At 40.8% G+C, this 17,640-nt stretch overlaps 1 protein-coding gene across 1 annotated transcript in view; it reads left to right on the top strand.

Annotated features, from left to right (window-relative positions):
• The window catches only part of LMO7 (LIM domain 7), a gene marked incomplete at its 5' end in the record, with an annotated part of 135,132 nt that extends 123,194 nt beyond the window's left edge, over positions 1-11,938 (top strand). The window contains 8 exons of the mRNA XM_084274716.1: positions 241-306; positions 629-694; positions 2,591-2,643; positions 4,384-4,603; positions 5,567-5,833; positions 7,190-7,298; positions 8,911-9,013; positions 11,193-11,938. Of these exons, the coding sequence (XP_084130842.1) occupies positions 241-306; positions 629-694; positions 2,591-2,643; positions 4,384-4,603; positions 5,567-5,833; positions 7,190-7,298; positions 8,911-9,013; positions 11,193-11,215 (907 nt within the window). The 3' untranslated portion in view covers positions 11,216-11,938. The remainder of the gene's footprint in view (positions 1-240; positions 307-628; positions 695-2,590; positions 2,644-4,383; positions 4,604-5,566; positions 5,834-7,189; positions 7,299-8,910; positions 9,014-11,192) is intronic.
• Positions 11,939-17,640: the final 5,702 nt, after the last annotated feature.

Below are 17,640 nucleotides of genomic sequence, written 5' to 3'. Positions count from 1 at the left end.
GGATATATGCTTTAATCTCAGGGCATTTCATTGATTTTTGGAGGCTGCAGACAAAGGATGTGTTTCACTAACCAAGGATGGCTTTGCTTAATAGTAAAGCAGCAAGTTGAGTGAGATTGGGATTTAAAATACCTGGTGCTAAATGTTTGCTTTATAATGATATCCAAAGATACTGAAATCTGAAATGCATAAACATCTGTGAAGGCACAATACTGTATTTAATCTGTATTTTCCTTCTAGACATTATGAGCGCTATGAAGTATCTAAAACAATAGAGGATCGAGCTGGCCATCCTATCATTGACAGGTAATAAGAAATTAAATCCATAGGTAGCCTGAAATGTCTTCAGCAATAAGTATTGACCATTTTGCCATGCTCACATTTTGGATTCCTTATCACTTAGAAAAATGTAATTTCAGGCAGATTTTCTGACTTGCTTTCTTTTCGTGCTGTGTTTGTGACTGATGAAGTTAAGCCTCTTCAGAACTCAAACTGTTTGGGTTTCTTTCCTTTTTTTTTCCCCATTGACGATCAGTTTTGAATATTTTTGGTAGGAAATATTTGTCTGTGGATGTCTCTTTCTGTTATATTCATGTAACGTGACCTTTGTTTTTTTTTTTTTAAATAGGCATTATGAGCGTTATGAAGTTTCTAAAACCATCGAGGAGCAACCTGGTCAGTCATTTGCTGACAGGTATGTGTGATACTGAACCTCAGTGTAGATTGTAGCATCACCACTTGTGTGTCAGCCTTGAATTGAAGCTTCCAATGAACTTTAGTCATGGCAGCTAAGTGTATATATACACTTTGTGTTGCTGCTACTTTTTGCAGGGCTTTTTGGCATGTTTTCATATTGGGAAAACAAGCAGCCAAACTTTAGGAAAATTATATGCTGTGCTCTAAAGAGCAGTTCATCAGTCAGTAGGATTTTCCTGGGAGAAGCAGAACTGTAAGGAAGTAAATATGTGGGTGGTACTAGATTTATCTGGCTGGAAAACAGATAATATTGTGGTTGTGTCATAAGGCGCTACAAACTAAGGTGCAGCCATCCCAGTCAGGATTGTGAAACTTTTGAGTAAACAGGGAGGGAAGTGAGAGGCAGCAGCAGTGTGTTTATCAGTAAGATAAGGAGATGTGCCACCTGTAAAGTTACACACTCTCACCTTGCTTATTTTCTATTTTGTTTTGCTTGGTGGTTTGTCTGGGGATTTTATTGTTGTTTTTATTTTTGCTTTTATTGCAATAGAATACATTATCCACTGCAGATCTGGGCTCTTTAAATAGCTAGCTTTTCTTCTCCCTTTTAATTACTGTGGTTGAAAAAATGCAGAAGTAACCTAAATCCAGAATGCTTGTATCAAACTTTTGTCTTAGATCTCCTCTCACAGTAGTTCTGAACTATCACTCCTGCTGCATATTTAGTTCTTGTAGCTGGAGTGAGAGTGTCTTTTTTTAGTCTCTCTTTTTTTCTGTTTTTTAAATTTTATATAAAGTATATATATAATATTTAAACTTATATTTAAACATATATATATGTATATAAGGAACCTCAAAACTTACAGGGTACAACTAATGCATCTGTTACCTGAAAGATCTAAGTCTAATTTCAGGAGGTGCCTTTACTAAGCAGTTAGATCTTGGTTGTATGTGAGAAGGACACTCGGGTGCGAAAAGCATCCCAGGAGAGGCTGACAGGCTCTTCAGAGCATCTTCTCAAAGAGAGAATAAAATACGCCCACGCTACAGGACAGAGAATCAGAACTTGGGGGAGCAAGAAACGTGATGCAGCTTATGTATCCTTTACCTAGAGACAAAGGACAGGACTCCCTCAAAACGCTGTTGTGCAGCCAGTGCTGTATGTGTGAACACACTGCTGTAACAGCTTTGACTTCTGTTCTTTTCTGAAGTATTTTAAACTAAGAAACCACCTCTGTTACTTGAGATGAACAATACAGCATGGGGGTGTTGCTGAAGCTCCTATTCTGTCCTGTCTGAAAACCAGCTTTTAGCCACTTGTTTTCCTGTACATTGAACAACACCTCTTGAGGAAACCTTATTAAAAAATTATGCTGCTGGGTATAATCAGTGAATAATTAATTGCCCAAGAACAATTTGCATGTAGCATTTGAGGTGTTTGGCTTATGGTCTAATAATGGCGCTGAAGTATGATTTAAGTCTCTCATGAATTTAAATTATTTATTAACCTGTTTTGAAAGTTATTGCTAATTTGACTGACTGTAGTCTTCACAAAGCTTCACAGGGAAGAACTTTGGGGTTTTTAATGCTTTGGGAGAAGCAAATACAATGACCAGTTCCTTATACTTGAAGCACTGGGAACTTTGAATACACAATTTTAATTTTTAATCAGTGATTACCTATTAACACCTAATTATCAACATTTTTTTTTTTCACCTTAATATGCTGTTTGATCTTTGGATTTATTTTGGCCTCTTGTTTTAAGTACAGCATAAGTTGTTGATGGGAGGGATGGTGAAAAAAGGGGGCTGTGTACCTGTGGTCTGCAATGATCTTTGACTGTGATGAGGTCTCCTAGCTGAGATGGAGAAATTAATGTCTTCTGTATCCTTAGGAATAAATCCAAGTCAACTTCAGAACTGAATGAATTCAACACAATCAGAAATGGTAAATACTCCTTAATTTACTTTTTTAATGTTGTTTTTATTTTTAAAGAGTTCACTGGATGTAGGCATGCAAAGGAAATTGTCAGAGTGCTTTTTGATAGCTGAATTGCAGTTCAAACTCATACCATGCCACAACTTAGTGAGGTTTTAACAGCAAGAGGAAATTCATACAGCAACACGTAAACCTAGGACAAATAAGATCAGCTGCTCTCCTAAAGAGTCATAGCAGTGCTTACAAAGGGATCTTAGAGGCTTCAAGTTTAGATGGCTGGTATTTATCTCAGATTAAACCAGTTGTGTAGGTACACTATCAAAGGTGTATGTGCTCTCGATATGTTGGCTGTCAGTAAAATAAGCTGCACATACCAAGATGCTGATGTATTTAATACAACTGTTTGCTCTTTTCAGCTTCTACTAGTGTAGGAATAACATGGCTAGAAGTCAGCTTTCCATACCGTCGCAGTGGTTTGTCTCCTGAACTCCATCACCACCTTTCTTGACTTGTCCTTCTGTGATGTTACTCCATTTTTAGAGGAAAGTGTGTAAAGCAAACAAACCAGATTTATAGGGATGTTACAGCTACTCCTGTGCCTAAAATACAGTTAAATGTAATGAGAAGTAATCATAGACAAGTAAATGGTGTATTAGAGGAAATAGTGCAGATTGACAGTGCTGACTTCTCACATTAACACTGCTTTTCACATGTTAAAGCTCTGTCATTGAAACTAATGAGGAAACTTCCCCAATGTTTTATAATGGCAATCATTAGCAGTGAAACCAAGAGCAAATCTGTAGTCAGAGCAATGTTTAAAGGTATTGAAATTTCAATCCCTTTACTTATTGCTGAGTAATTTTCTTAATAAGTCTTACTGTAAAAAAAAAAAAGAAAAAAACAACCAAACTGAGCTAGATTTAGGAATTAAAGAAAAATACTGTTCTCTTTCTAACAAGACAACACATATTGGAGAAAAATGGGTTGTTTTTTTCCCATTCTAAAATTTCAAAGGCTGTAAGATTTCCTCTCCTCTCTCTCCCTCCAAACACCATCCCCACCCTACACCCCCTCATACCAAATAGATATTCATGTAAAGCAAGATAAATCAATGTGTTTAGTGCCTTCAATAAGGAAAGAGCTCTTGAAAGCAGAGACAACTTGTAGGAAAAGAGAATATAAAGAAGGTATCCCACTGTTTAATTGTATTCCATACATGTTTCAGTTTGTACTGGAGGAAGAGTCCAAATTGTGGCACTGAAAGAAATGATGCACTTTACACACATACATATATTCTTTTATAAATGTGTACCCACAAACATATATGTATATACACTGGGGAAGAGAAGGAAAATACCTACTTGTCCTCAAGTTAAACATCACAGCAGTAAAAGGCCGCTAATAAAAAAGGCCACACAAATGACAAAAATGTAGTAAATATGTATTACCAAGTTTGATACTGGTCACCCTGTTGTGGAGTCTCATTTTCGGGAGATATTCAAGACCCATCTGGACAACTACCTGTGTGATATGTCCTAGGGAACCTGCTTTGGCAGGGGGGTTGGACCTGATGATCTCTTGAGGTCCCTTCCAACCCCTACAGTTCTGTGATTCTGTAAAAAGGAACTGTAGAAACTTGTGAACATGATGATGAACTTCTGGAGTTACAGCCACAGTACCAGATGTGTGATAACTGCTTTTTGTGCCTTAAAAGTCCCTAGCTGAAGTTGGCATGTGTTACCCAAACAGGGATGCAGAGCAAGAATCAGGAGAGGTCCTGGAACGTGGGTGACTCGCAGAAGAAACCTCAGAAGGAGTACAACCTGTCTGCGGCAGAGCTGGAGAGACAGCAAATCCTTCAGGAAATGAGGAAGAAAACATCTCTGCACACAGACAGCAGCTGGATCAGGCAGCGCAGCTCCAGTATACACAAGGAGCCCATCAGTCTGTACAGCAATAGTATGCGGAGGTAGGAGCCGCGTTAAGAAGCACCCCTAGCCTCTCGGCGCGTGTTTTTGTTGGGTTACTCTAAGCTTCAGCTTGTATTTACAGAGCACAGCAACCAAACAAGCCTGTGAAATACTGTAAGGTAAACTGAGTAGCAGCAGCACGGATAGGAGGAAGCAGCAGTGTTGCATCTGGAGTGAAATGGATGTTTTTAAATGAAGAATGTGTATGTGACCTGTAAATAATTTGACTGTTTATTTCTTGGTTGATATACCAGCAGAGGAAATCAGTGTGTGCCTTGTTCACTGACAGATGTGCTGAAGAATTTCAGCGTGACAGTTTATTGTGGAAAATAATTATTGTGGCCAAGCAGCATGCCAATTTTGTTTTTTTTTTTTAAATAGAAATACGTCAGCAAGCCTGGAGTTCATGTCTTGCTTTAAGTAATGTGTTGGTGTTGGATTTGTCACTTAGGAAACAGCCAACTTATCAGTCAGGAGAGTGTTTGGCTATTGGGCCAACACCTTGTACTTAGGCGATGCTATCCAGTCTGGGTGGATTGCTATTCTGATCTGGTATCCCTTGGAGAAAACAAAAACAAACCTGGTATCTGAGGTCTGTAGCTGTAGCGCAGGCTTTGATACAGTTCACCCTGATAAGGCTGGAGCAAAGACTGCTTTGCTTTTATTCTGTACTGGTTAAGTGCCACCTCTCTTCCTTCTCACCAGCTTTTTTCCCATGAGACTAGGACTGGACACGGGACAATTTGTAGCTCAAACATTTACATCTGTATGTAAATAATACTGCTCAAGGTGATCAGACTAGCATGAAAAACGTGCCAGACATGCTAGAAAATCTTAAAAATGCAAAGATAATGGTTTTCTTTGAAAAAATGAAGTAAATAAAAATATATATTTCTTTATGTAGTAGCTCTTCTGCTCCATCTGTACTGCCATTTACATTTGTATGTGTATCTATCTTTCAGGGGGGAGTCTTTGGACAACCTTGATTCTTCAAGAACAAGCTCATGGAGGCATTCGTGGGTGAACCAGTCTGCCTCCTCTTCATCTCTGTCCTCTAGCCAAGATTTCAGTCGCCCGGTGTCCACTTCAAACCGAGCCTACATGTGCACTCCCTCCAACAAAGCACCTCCTGCAGCCACCTCTGTGAGAGCCCCCTCTGTATCCCAGGCAGCCTCCCGGGCTCAGTCTCCCCTCTCTGCTTCCCAGCCAGGGTCCCAGCCACGCAGCAGGTGAGCAGGTACCCTTCTGCGGGGAACGCAGTCGCACTATAGGACGGACTCTGTATATATGATGGTCTACAGCAATGTTCTTGCCCATAATACTGATTAGCGAGTCCAAAAAGTGACCTGGAGTTTTCTGACAGTGGAAAACGGGCTAATGCCATCTCCCTGCTCCAGTCTGAGACAATTACCCAGGTTTGTCATCACTGGTTGACATCGGTTAAAAAACCAAAGGAACTGGAATAATAAATCTCCAGTCTCCCAAGCTGTGCGTTGGTTACCAAAATGATTAGCAAAAGCCTACCCCAGATGGCATTTCTGACATTTATTTTCTTAGGTTTGTTTTAACAAAAGATTCCTGAAACCCACGCTTCATGGCCCTCATCTTGGTCTCTCCCCCCCTCCCCTTCCTGGCATGTGGTCAATATCATCTGAAGGAGCACTCAGGAATGCTCGTAACCCATGACCCTGGGGAATTAGAGTAGGATGTTGGTTTTAATCTAGGAGGAGAAAGCTAAAATTGCAACATATTTTGAAACAAAAAAATGAAATTCAGTTGTGGTAGGGTAGATAACTCTGCTGTTTTATGTACTTGAAACATTTTAAAAATACCTTGGGATAAGACTATAGAGAATCATCCCCGCACAATTACATGTATTATAACATCAGTGTGAACACTGCTTTGCCAGCTCTTATGCTCTCAGGCATCTCAGGCACTTTATGATAAGTTGACTCTTTTCTTTTTACTTTTTTCTTCTTTTTTTTTTTTTTTAAAGCTTTTTCTAAAGCTTTATAATGTAAGAAAATTACCTTCTTAACCATCTTGTTCTCACTTCCATTTGCTGATGTCTTGGTAGACCTACGGAAACTGACCTCCGGATGGCTTATGTTCAAAGACTTAACATAATACTGTATGTCCAGGACTAGCCTCCTGTTATCTAACAAGGTGCAGATGGTGGGACTTGGCAGGGGTGCTTGCTAAACCTTAGCCTTCGGGATAATTCGCCACAAATAAGAAATAAGGCAGGACCACAAAGCATGTGTTGGTACTTTCCAAACTTAATACATTTTTATGTTTATTTCTTAGGAGATAGTTTATAGAATTCAGTATCTCCCAATAATGTGACAATGTCTTCATTTGTTCCTATGTAACTTTGATCTAAATTATAACACTTCAGTTTTCCCTAGCTTTCAGATGTGCTGTAAATAATATTAACTTTCAGTTTATTTTCCTTAAGCAGCTGAATAGTCCCCTTTTACAAGGGTGTTTTTTAAAATTTTTAATCTCAAAAAGTCTTTGATAACTTTTCTTTTGTCTTTTAAACCTTTTCAAGCTGATTTTAAGGATTTTCATTCTGTATTTAGGTCAGTCAGTGGGAAGAAAATCTGTTCATACTGTAATAACGTTCTGGGCAAAGGAGCAGCCATGATCATTGAGTCTCTTGGTCTTTGTTATCATTTACATTGCTTTAAGGTGAGAGCTGGGAGTCACATCCTGAAGGAACAGGAACTAATCAGGAGCACGCATGGCTACTCAATGTTACGCTCACAGGGGCTCTACTAATCACCTGCTTTGCCTTCTACTCTTGACAGCGTGGTGCATGCAGATTTCCATGAGGCAGTCCTATCTGCAGGCATTTAGCACTCAACTTTAAAAGCATTTCTTAAATGCTAGAGCTAGCAAGTAGGACTTTGACAAGTAAGATGGGCATGTTCACTGTAAGATCAAAGGGGTTTTTTTTTCTCCTTTGACTAGGAAGAAACAGGAGAAGGTGCCAAGCCACTTGTCCCACAGAAACCAGCTCCTTAAAAAAAAAAAAAAAAAAAATCTCAGCCTGGACCTTGGCAATTGAACCATTTAAAATGACCTGTCACTGCTAAGCTAATCCTAGCAGATTGTGTTCACATGGTATTTTCCAGGCAAAGGCATGTTGACAGAGTTCAGCCCAGTGCCAAACCAGAACCTGTGTTTAGTGCTCCTCAACCCTGGTCAGAAGCCGAGGATGTTAGTTCATGCTCAGCACTTGAGACACAGTTCTGTGATTTCCGGTGAGCTTGGGCCTTACTCAGAGCTGAAGGGACAAATACCTGCCTTCAAAAGGCATGAAAGCACTCCTGGTTCCCCTGCCCTAGGACCAGATGAGGAATTAGACTGATTTGGAGGTGCTGTTCGACCCTACTTCTTTGATGAACGCTTCTCTTCTGTGCCCAGAGCAGCATGGACTAGAGTACTGGTTGTCATTCCCTTTCTGCAGAACATGCATTCTGTGTGAGGAAGTCCACCTGTAGCTCCTAACCTACTTAAACCCCATAAATTTCTGAAGATTAATGAGCTGTTGAGCAGATGGCCCTCCAAAAGAGCCATTACTCATTTAAGCAGGCAAGCCATTCCTCCTCCTGTAGTCAGCCTAGTGCTTTGTTTTGTGAATTCAGTATGGGGAGGTTTTGCATTACATTCCTTCCAGAAGTGGTTCATGATCATAACATAGATGTGTTCAGCCACCATAGCTAAATAGTTTAATGTTAGTATGAAAGCTGTCAAGCCCCTTATTCATGGGTGTATCCAAAACAAATTCCATCAGCTCCTCCTCTCCAAATAAGAACTTGTTCCTGTGATGCCAACCCAGGAAGTCGGGGGTGCCTGAGTATTTGCTGCTTTGAGAGCCAAAGGGCAGAGGGGCACCAGCAGCGTACAGTGCCGCATGGAAATCTGCAGGGAGCACACCCAGGTGTCCTGTGCCAAAATTGCTGTTGCCATCTAGAGAAGAAATGTTTCTCATGTCCAGCCAGTTGTAGTTTTCAGCAAAACTAAAGTTCAAATTAGACTTAACGAACTAATCTCTAAAAACTGTCTGCTTTATGTTTGCTTGGTGGATGTATCTCTGCTATTCGTTGTCCAGTCGTCACCTTCAAATACTTTCTCAGGGTCGGCTGCGTTTTGATCTACTAATTGTTACACGTTTGCTTCTAGTGATTGTGGGTTTATGGTCCAAGCTTTGTTTGAGCTTAATCCAAGCTGCTTTTGAACAGCATTTTCGTTCCTTAGCCTTGTGTAAGGACTTGCTAATTATTCATCTGCCACACAGTGCGTCGCCTGCGAATGCGACCTCGGGGGATCCCGCTCTGGAGCTGAAGTCAGGATCCGAAACAACAAACTCTTCTGCAACGACTGCTATATCCGATTTAAAAGTAAGGCACCCTGACTGCAGTGTGCATGGCTGTCGTTCCTCTCTGTGCTCTACAGCCTCAAGTGTTTGCACAGCTGAGCCACTCGATAGCTTTCCTGCTTACTTTTAAGTGGGTATCTTAGCAAATAGGTTTGGTGAGGCTTGACTGCCCGTTTTCTGTCTTTTGTAGGGTAGTCATTCCTAACTTTTCACTTGCTGGTAGCTGATTTTACCACCTTGTTATTAAGCTGCTTCAAACAGACAATGTGGTATAGTCATCATCTTCATAGTGGTGTCAAGGAGTTGTCAGTTGTTGAACAGGCTTGTCTTGATAATAGAGAAGTCTTTCTGAAAAAATCTCTACTTTTTTTTTTCTTAAAATAGTCTGAATACGTATATAATTTGATCCTAACTCATACCTGGAAAGCTATTAGTTTATCCTGTGCAGGTGGCAGAAATGCTGGTTTCTTTTTGCGATGCTATTATTATTTGAATTATAGGTCTGTGATTGGTTATTCATTTAGGTACAAGTTCAGGAGGAATTGATTTACTTACAGATCTTAATTAAAAGGTGCAGTATAATTTTTTTCCTTTATTATACTTTGCAGAATTCTGATTTATTGGAGCATGATGTTAAGGCTTTGACTAATGGTGTTGTTTTTCTGCTATCATAGGTGATGGTAGACAGCCTCCTAATTTTGACAAGTCTTGAGAGTTTTATATAGCTGTACATATTTTCCATGTAGCAAATAACAGAATTCTCCAGAATAATAAAATTCAGCTAAGGGAGAGGGTTTCTAAATGACTTTATGGGAAACATGTCCATTGTTCCTCCATGAACCTGTCATGTTTTTCCCATGGTGGACCAGAAGGCAGTGAAGGGAACAGGATCCTCATGCTACGACACTTGAACAGGGCTTGAGCACCTGCTGGCTGCAAAGCCTCACCCAGAAAAAGTGAAGCTCTGCATCTGAATCTGTTGCTGTTTCCAGGCTCTTTTTGGCCTCTAAGAGGAAAAGCTGTCTGTACCTCACAGAAATTATTATGTGGTCCCCAAGCTAAACACAGAAAACCTGATGCCAACTGTGTGTTTGCTGAGGCTAACATTAGGGGCAAGGATGGAGCTGTGATTAGTGGAAGGAGAAAGAGATTTGTGTTCCCCCTCCCCCAGCCCTCTGTTGTTGATCCAAAGCATCGGGTTGTAATCTCTCCAAGTTAACATTTGGAGAATTTATCTCCTGCTTGATGACAAGACCACACCAAAGTGACCTCATTCCTATTTGAAGCACCCAAAATGTGGGGGAGATTCAAGCTGGAGCTCACTCGTGTTGTTATGCATTGTCTCTCTAATATTACAGCCCATAAAGTTACAGCAGTGCCTTTCAGAAGCAGAGCTGATCTTTGAGGAGCAGTTCTCTTCCCTTCCCTCCAGACTGCATCTTCTTGGGCCACTGCGTGCCTCAAAAGATAATTGTATGAGAGGAGTAAATCAGGAGTTGTTAGAACTTAAAGGTACAGAACAAAGCATCGAAATTAGCAATTAGTCACTGAAATCAGCTATTTGAATATTACAAAGAAACCCAGCTATTACTGCGATGCAAATACACTGACAGCACAGCACTGGTCTGTAATGCGGATTCCTTAGTTTGCAGTTGGCATTTGACATCAGCCTGGCTATTTATTCCTTAGACTGGAATGTGAATGTATTGGCTAAAAGGTTGGGTAACTCTAGAATTATTTAATATTCAGTGTGTAGTTTTATGGTGTGATATTTTTTGCACATTTTTCTGTTAATTTTGTGTTGTTTTAAATTTGTAACGCTGTTTTTTTTTTGTATTGCTACAGTTTCTTAGCAAATTCTGATTATTCAAGAGTAAATCTAGAAAAGCTGACATTCTGTCTCTGTATTAATGCTAAAAGTAATTCTTAAAACTCAATAAGGTGCATGTTCTGTGGAATATTACTTGGCCTGAGATACTTGCAGTGCTATAATTGGATTCAGCTCAAATTTGTATTGTTAAACTTGGATTTCTAGATTCAGCGTGTATACCTTAGATTGTGTTACCATTTTCAATAGGTATTGGAGATACCATTATCTGGCAATAAACAGTTCAATATTTTGAACTTGTAAAATGTAAGTTTTTGTCTCTAAGATTCTTCAGTAGCTCACCTTTAATTACAATTCTGTCTCTCTCTAACAGCTGGACAACCAACCTCCATGTGAAGCAAATGAAGATATGAAACCACTGTTGCAGATAAAAGAAGAGGTGATTGCTGCTGATGTAGATCTATAAATATATATATTGTGTGTATGTGTGTGTTTTTTCTAAGAGTAACTCTTGCTTGTCTAGTCTTAATAGCAATGCATTGTATTCCTCATATAACTGTTTTTATTTATGAGAAAGAAATTGCAGTAAGGAAATACCTGGGGAAAATGCTTTCACTTTTTCAGCTTCCAAGTACTGAGAGCACAAGGGAGAATAAGTATATTTTCAGTAATAACTTCAAAATATTTTTGAGGCTTATAATCAACTAGTTGACTTTCCAATGGTATACAAAGAGGGTATTTTGTTTCTAAGCTCTTAAAATGAGCATTAGAGAAATAGTTAATATAAATATATATTTGCAATTGCTGTCTTTATTTTTGACATATACCTAAAGTGAATTCTCTAGATTAATATGAAGCTGCATTTAAATGCACACAAATGTGTTTGCTTTCCATATGCTGGTTTCTAAAATTATGTGCTTTTTTTGAAACTTAAATAGAAAGAATAATCTGTTTGCTCAGTGGTGTTGACACAATACTCCATGGAATCCATTTAAGGGGAAAAGTTCTCTTTTTCCCATTTGGAAAAATGTAACTACCACTTCTCCCTCCACAAACTGAGTGGAGGATGGTTGTTGAATTACAGTATATTTGTAAATAAAATTTCTGATGTTGCATTTATTCAAAGTGTCTTTTCTTTCTGTCCAGCTAAAAGTGTCTGAGGTGGTCTGCTGAAATATAAAATTGTTTGAATTTCATCTTGGGAAAAGACTTTTTATGAAAGGATTAAGATTTTCCCCTAAGTATGTGTAAGAACAATAGTTCTTGCTTTTCTCTTTTCCTTCACAGTAGACTCCAACATTTACATGTACTTCCTCATTAAGCTTCCCGTGCTTTTTCTCTTCAGCACTTAACACAAGTGGCAGGACTGATTCTTTGTCCTGTATGTCCATCCCTGCAGCATGACAGCTGGAAGTGGTGGAGGTTCCTCAAAGCTTTTCTGCTGTGGCTAGAAATCAGGTGCTGAAAGTATTTTGTTCTGCAGACACCCCTTTACACTGTCTGGTTTTCATCCTCCTTTTATGGTAGGCAGCATCAGACTATGAAGACCACATACACACCCCCACCCCCACCCCACTGTCAATTCATGATCCCCACAATGCCCTTAAATAGACCAAGACAAAAATCTGTATCAAGGTTTCTCAACTCCCAAAGCATTCATGAATTTGTCCTAGCTTATCCATCATTTCCACTCTCCCAGCACTGTGTTATGCAGCAAAGCTCTCTGAAAATTCAGGGGTGGCCACACCATCTCTTGCACCTTAGGACTGGTTGTGTTGCCCTGTCTCTTGGAATCATTTCGGGCACGGGAGGTGAAGAATGGAGGGAGAGAAGAAAGCTCAGCAACCTGCAGTCTGTGATGCCACTAGAGCTGCCTGGCTGATGTCCTATAGCCTGGAGTGATGTGCTCTGAGCCAGGCTGGCTGTTCCTAAATAGTGTCAAGGGCTCCACTTTCACTTTCCTACAAAATATTGTGCGTGTGTGTGTGTGTGTGTGTATTTCATTAGCTGGTTCCAAAAGCCTTGCCTGAGAATGAAGTAGCAAGTGGAATTTTGGATTGGTGGGACTTAAGAGCTGCAGCTGAAACTTGCAGAGTTAGAGCTGAGTTTCTCACCCTTCTTGATAAAGGCCTGGTTTAACAGGGCTCCTCGAAGCCAGTGTTTGCTAAATCAAGTTGGCAGATGCGACCAACGAAAACGCCTTCCTCCTCCCCTTTCCAGGGAAAGGGGAACAGGCAGGGAAACCCACATAATGGGTCTTGCTGTGTCCTTGTGTTTTGAGCCTCCCTAAAAGCACTCCGAAGTTCAGCAAAACCCATTATCTGCTTGCAACACAAGATGGCAGTGTGTCAGTGCGACTCGCACAGTAAAAAGCTCTTTCCGTGGTTGTAATCTTGTATAAAATGGGTTGCATTTGCTAAATGATATTCAAGTTGCAATCTAATAAGGGTAGTAAAGAGAACTTTCTCTTAATCTTGGGCCTTTCTCCCCACTTGGCATCATGGAAGTGCAATGTGCAGCTGAATCTGAGCAGCTTAATTTCATTCTGTCTGCCAGCTGGTTAATTAACTGCTACTTAAACTGATACTGAGTAGGGAGAGCAGTAAAGACGACACTTCTGTGGTGGTTTTGCCCCCTCCAACAGCTAAGCACCACGCAGCTGCTTGCTCAATCTCCCTCACAGAGAGGTGAGGGAGAGAAACAGAAGAGTGAAAGTGAGAAAACTTCTGGGTTGAGATAAAAACAATTTAATAAGCAAAGCAACAGCCGTGTGCACATGCAAAGCCAGGAATTCATTCACCACTTCCCATGGGCAGGCAGGTGTTCAGCACTTCCCCAGGACAGCAGGGCTCCATCAGGTGTAACAGTTACTTGGGATGACAAATGCCATCACTCCAAACATCCCTCCCTTTCCTACTCCTTCACCCAGCCCCTTTATATACCGAGTATGACATCATATAATATGGAATATCCCTTTGGTCAGTGGGGGTCAACTGTCCTAGCTGTGTCCCTTCCCAACCACTTGCGCACCCCCAGCCCGCTGGCTGATGGGGTGGGGTGAGAAGTTGAGAAGACCTTGGCTCTGGGTAAGCACTTGCTCAGCACTAACAAAAACATCTCTGTATAACAAAGACACCTCTATATTATTAACACTATTTCCAGCAGGAATCCAAAGCATTGCCCCATGCTAGGTACTGTGAAGAAAATTAACTCTATCCTAGCATGACTTTCTCAGAAGAAAAATAAGTTAGATGATTTCTAGAGGAGGGTTTTGGTGTATTTTATTGGATTTTTAAATTTTATTATGCTGTTCGAGGAAGAAGAACCAATTGCTTTCTTTCCTGTCATCAGCTTCAGACAGCAGGTAAGGTTAAACCTCTTGAATGCACATGTCTACAGGTGAGAGAGGCCTCTGCACTGCTGTTAAAATCTATTTTTAAATGCATTTAGGACTCTGCTCCTTTCTTTACTCTCTGGTGTCTGTTGTGGCTTGGGCTGTTGATTGTCTAGGGCATCTGCCCAGAGCTGGGGGAGATGTGGTACACGTCTCATGCGGCTGCTGGTGTGCAGGTCTTGAGGGATGTTTTAAAGCATCTGAAAGGGCAACTGAGGCCTATGAGCAAACAACTGAATCAAGCTCAACTCCTCACAGCGAAGTGAAGGTGTGATTTCATGGGCCAGTGAGTAGGAGTTGCTGTTGGGTGAAGTGCTTGGCTGCCTAAGCTTCACACACTTCCACAGGCGTGGGGGCCCTGGCTCGCATGTGGACACTGGTGTTTTTACCCACCCATGTCTTAACGCTGTCTGAATCTTTCCAAAAATATCTGAGAAACACTGATTCAGCTAAATCCTTCACTTTTAGGGTCCCAGGCTGTTAGCTAATTAATTGGAGTGCCCATTTGAATATGACTTTGGAACGGAGTCACTTACGGGTGGCGGCTCTGGCACAGGGCGCTGTTAAGTGGTGCTTCAAAACCAGGAACTGTTACCTGTGGCTTTCAGGGTGAACTTACTGTGGGGTTTCTGTAATAGGTCAGAACAACCGAATCGAGCATCACAAAATGAAACTCAGGGTATTGTGTGCACACTCAGTTTTCTTGAGATTTCTTAATGAGTTTTTGTCTGCTTTTTGTAATAGAAGATTTGTCAGAAATCCCAAGCTCAATTACCTCCATGTTCATCTCTTCAGGCAAGCTGCAGCACCGCAGGCAGTGCTGCCTAGGGGTGAGATTTACACAGCAGTTTGCATTCAATGCTGATACCAGAAATGGGCAGGGCCAGTCCCATCATTTTCAGGGAGGCACCTTCACAAGTGAACCCCAAGGAGGGTGTCCAAGTAAGAGCTGTTGTAACCTGTCCCACCTTGTCACTTACAGGAGGTTAAAAGGGTTCAAAATCTCCCAAAACCAGCGCACTTGCTGCAGCGCTTTAAATTCCAACCAATCACTTGTAATGGATTAGTGAATCTGTGGCTGTAAGGGAAGGCTGTTAGCAGCAGCCTAATTACATCAAAGAATGGCTTCAGACCTGCAGCTCTTCAGCATTCCATTTCAGCTACATGCTTCTAGGGAGCTAGGGGCACTGACGAAAAGCTTACATAGGAGGATGATGTAGAGCACTTGCTCACAAAAGGAGTGTTCGAAGGTGAGCAGCGGGGTATCACTTTATTAAAGCTGAAGAGTTTTTTTTTTTAATTGGTTCAACCTACTGGAAATGAACTCGCTAATTAAGTAGCTGCTGTAGGCAACAAACAGTCAAGAGCGGCGTCGTGCAAGGGGAATTACTGCCTTCTATGGGTTTGCCTTAACAGTCAGTGTCGTACAAAGCACGGGAGCACTTAAAAAAAAAGGAGGTGTGTGTAGAAGTGTGTTTCTACATGCAGATTGTTTTTTATTAATTGTAATAGAAAAAAGAAAGGAAAATCTAGGGCTGTGGAGTGGATAAGCACGGCCTAGAGAGAGCAGGCTTGCGATCAGTGCAGCGTGCAACCTTAAATAGCAAGTAGCTGTGCCAGAGGAAGTGTTTCTGATTCCCTGAACTGGAATTTCCTTTTGCCAACCAGATGTGCCATTGTCCTTGTTTAGCCATTTTATTGGGGCAACAATTGCACACTAGCCCTTCTGGGATGGAAATTCAGGGATTTCAGGGTCAGGTGAGGCTACTGCAATCGTTTCGCCTGCCTGTATCCCTACAAAGATCAGAACCTCTCACCCAATAATTCCTGTATTGAACATACAACTTGTGTGAACCCCGGTGTTCCCTGTTGGAAAGAACACTGTGCAGATCTGAAGAATGCAAATGATAGACAATCTCCCACACATCAACAGACATTGTTCCAGTGGTTAATTAGCACTGTTAAAATTGTTAATTTTATTTTTAGCTATTTTCTTTTAATGAGCTTTCTAGATTCTTATGATCTTATTTTCATTTATTTAACTTGATTTAGGCTCTTAGCACTGGATTAACTCTTTCTTTTTCTTTTTCTCTCTGACATTGTAGATATGACTTTGATACAGTCCCCCCTTTTCTTTTTTTTCAGTTTTATTTCTTATACCTGTGCACAAAGCCCTATTGCTCACATCAGTTGGAAAATTCTAGATTACCTCCACGAAATGATATTGTGGATAGACTGGCCCTCACTCGGCGAGCTGCAACACAAAACCCTCCCAGGAGAACATCTAACACAAAGGAAAAATAATCTTTAAGAGCATTTATAAAAAGATTCTGAAGCTCTAGAAGAATTTATTTGCGTAAGCATAGATTCAGCTAAGAGCTTGTGTCCATGAGGGAATTTTGCTGCATAAATCTTCTGGCATAATTAGCAAGGCTTTGAACAGCCTTTGTGGGAATGGCCATGCCCAAATTCCTATGTGGCTCTGCTAATTTTCCCATCTTAGGGAAGTACCTGTAAAAGGTTCCTGTGCTAACATGTCTCAGTTGACAAGAGGACATTCCATTTTTATTTCTCAGCATGAAGTCTCAGCTGCAAAAATACAATCAGGCCCTGCTATGTTTGGCGGGTATCAATAGGAGGGGTTCAACTTGGAGCCTTTGGTCAAACTCTAGCTCTGTGAAGACAAGTTGCTGGCTTTGGATACCCACATAAACAAGACTCCTGCAGAGAAACATTCATTATACTTCATGTGATACTTTAAGTAAAATTTATTCCTACTACAGAAATTGCATTTATGCAATTGATTTTATACAATTCCCACTCCTATTGCATTTGTGAGATATATATTTTTATATATATGTATGTACTGCGCCTCATTATTAATGCCAGTGGTTGTGCCCAAAACAGGTTAGGAAAAGGCCCATTGGCTGCAGTACTGCAAGTCAGTAAAGAAGCAGCCTTCAGCTAGGCAGGGCTACTGCTGTGCAATGACCCATGGCCACCCAGCACTGAGTGCTGCAGAATGCCAGTCACAAGCTGTGCTAGTCGAAATATTTTACGTGAAATTCATGTTACAAATGAGCATGTTCTGTCAGCAGTTTGGACGCTTAGAAGTACTTCTGGACCTCAGCATGTAAAAACAAATGGCAAAACACTTCTTTGCCCTTTGCTGATTGGATCGTTTTGGCTTTTGACCTGTAGACTCAGTATTCTTTGGAGTTCTCTGTTGTCCATGATAGTTCGTAGCGTGTCTAACACTTGCAAACCTCAGGATTCTTTTGTTCTCTTTCCCTCAATACTGTTCCAACTCAAAAATAAAAGAAGGGCAGTTCTGGATGGAAGGTCATCCATATCAATGTACAAAGCTCTGTAGGTTGTCTAGAACATTCCGTGTGTCACCAGCCACCTCGCTTTCACAATCACCTCA

This window comes from Gallinula chloropus, assembly GCF_964237585.1.
Source record: "Gallinula chloropus genome assembly, chromosome: 1".
NCBI classification, from domain to species: Eukaryota; Metazoa; Chordata; class Aves; order Gruiformes; family Rallidae; genus Gallinula; species Gallinula chloropus.
The sequence above is the reverse complement of the archived record's forward strand: the minus strand, read 5'-3'. Positions and strand labels throughout refer to the sequence as shown.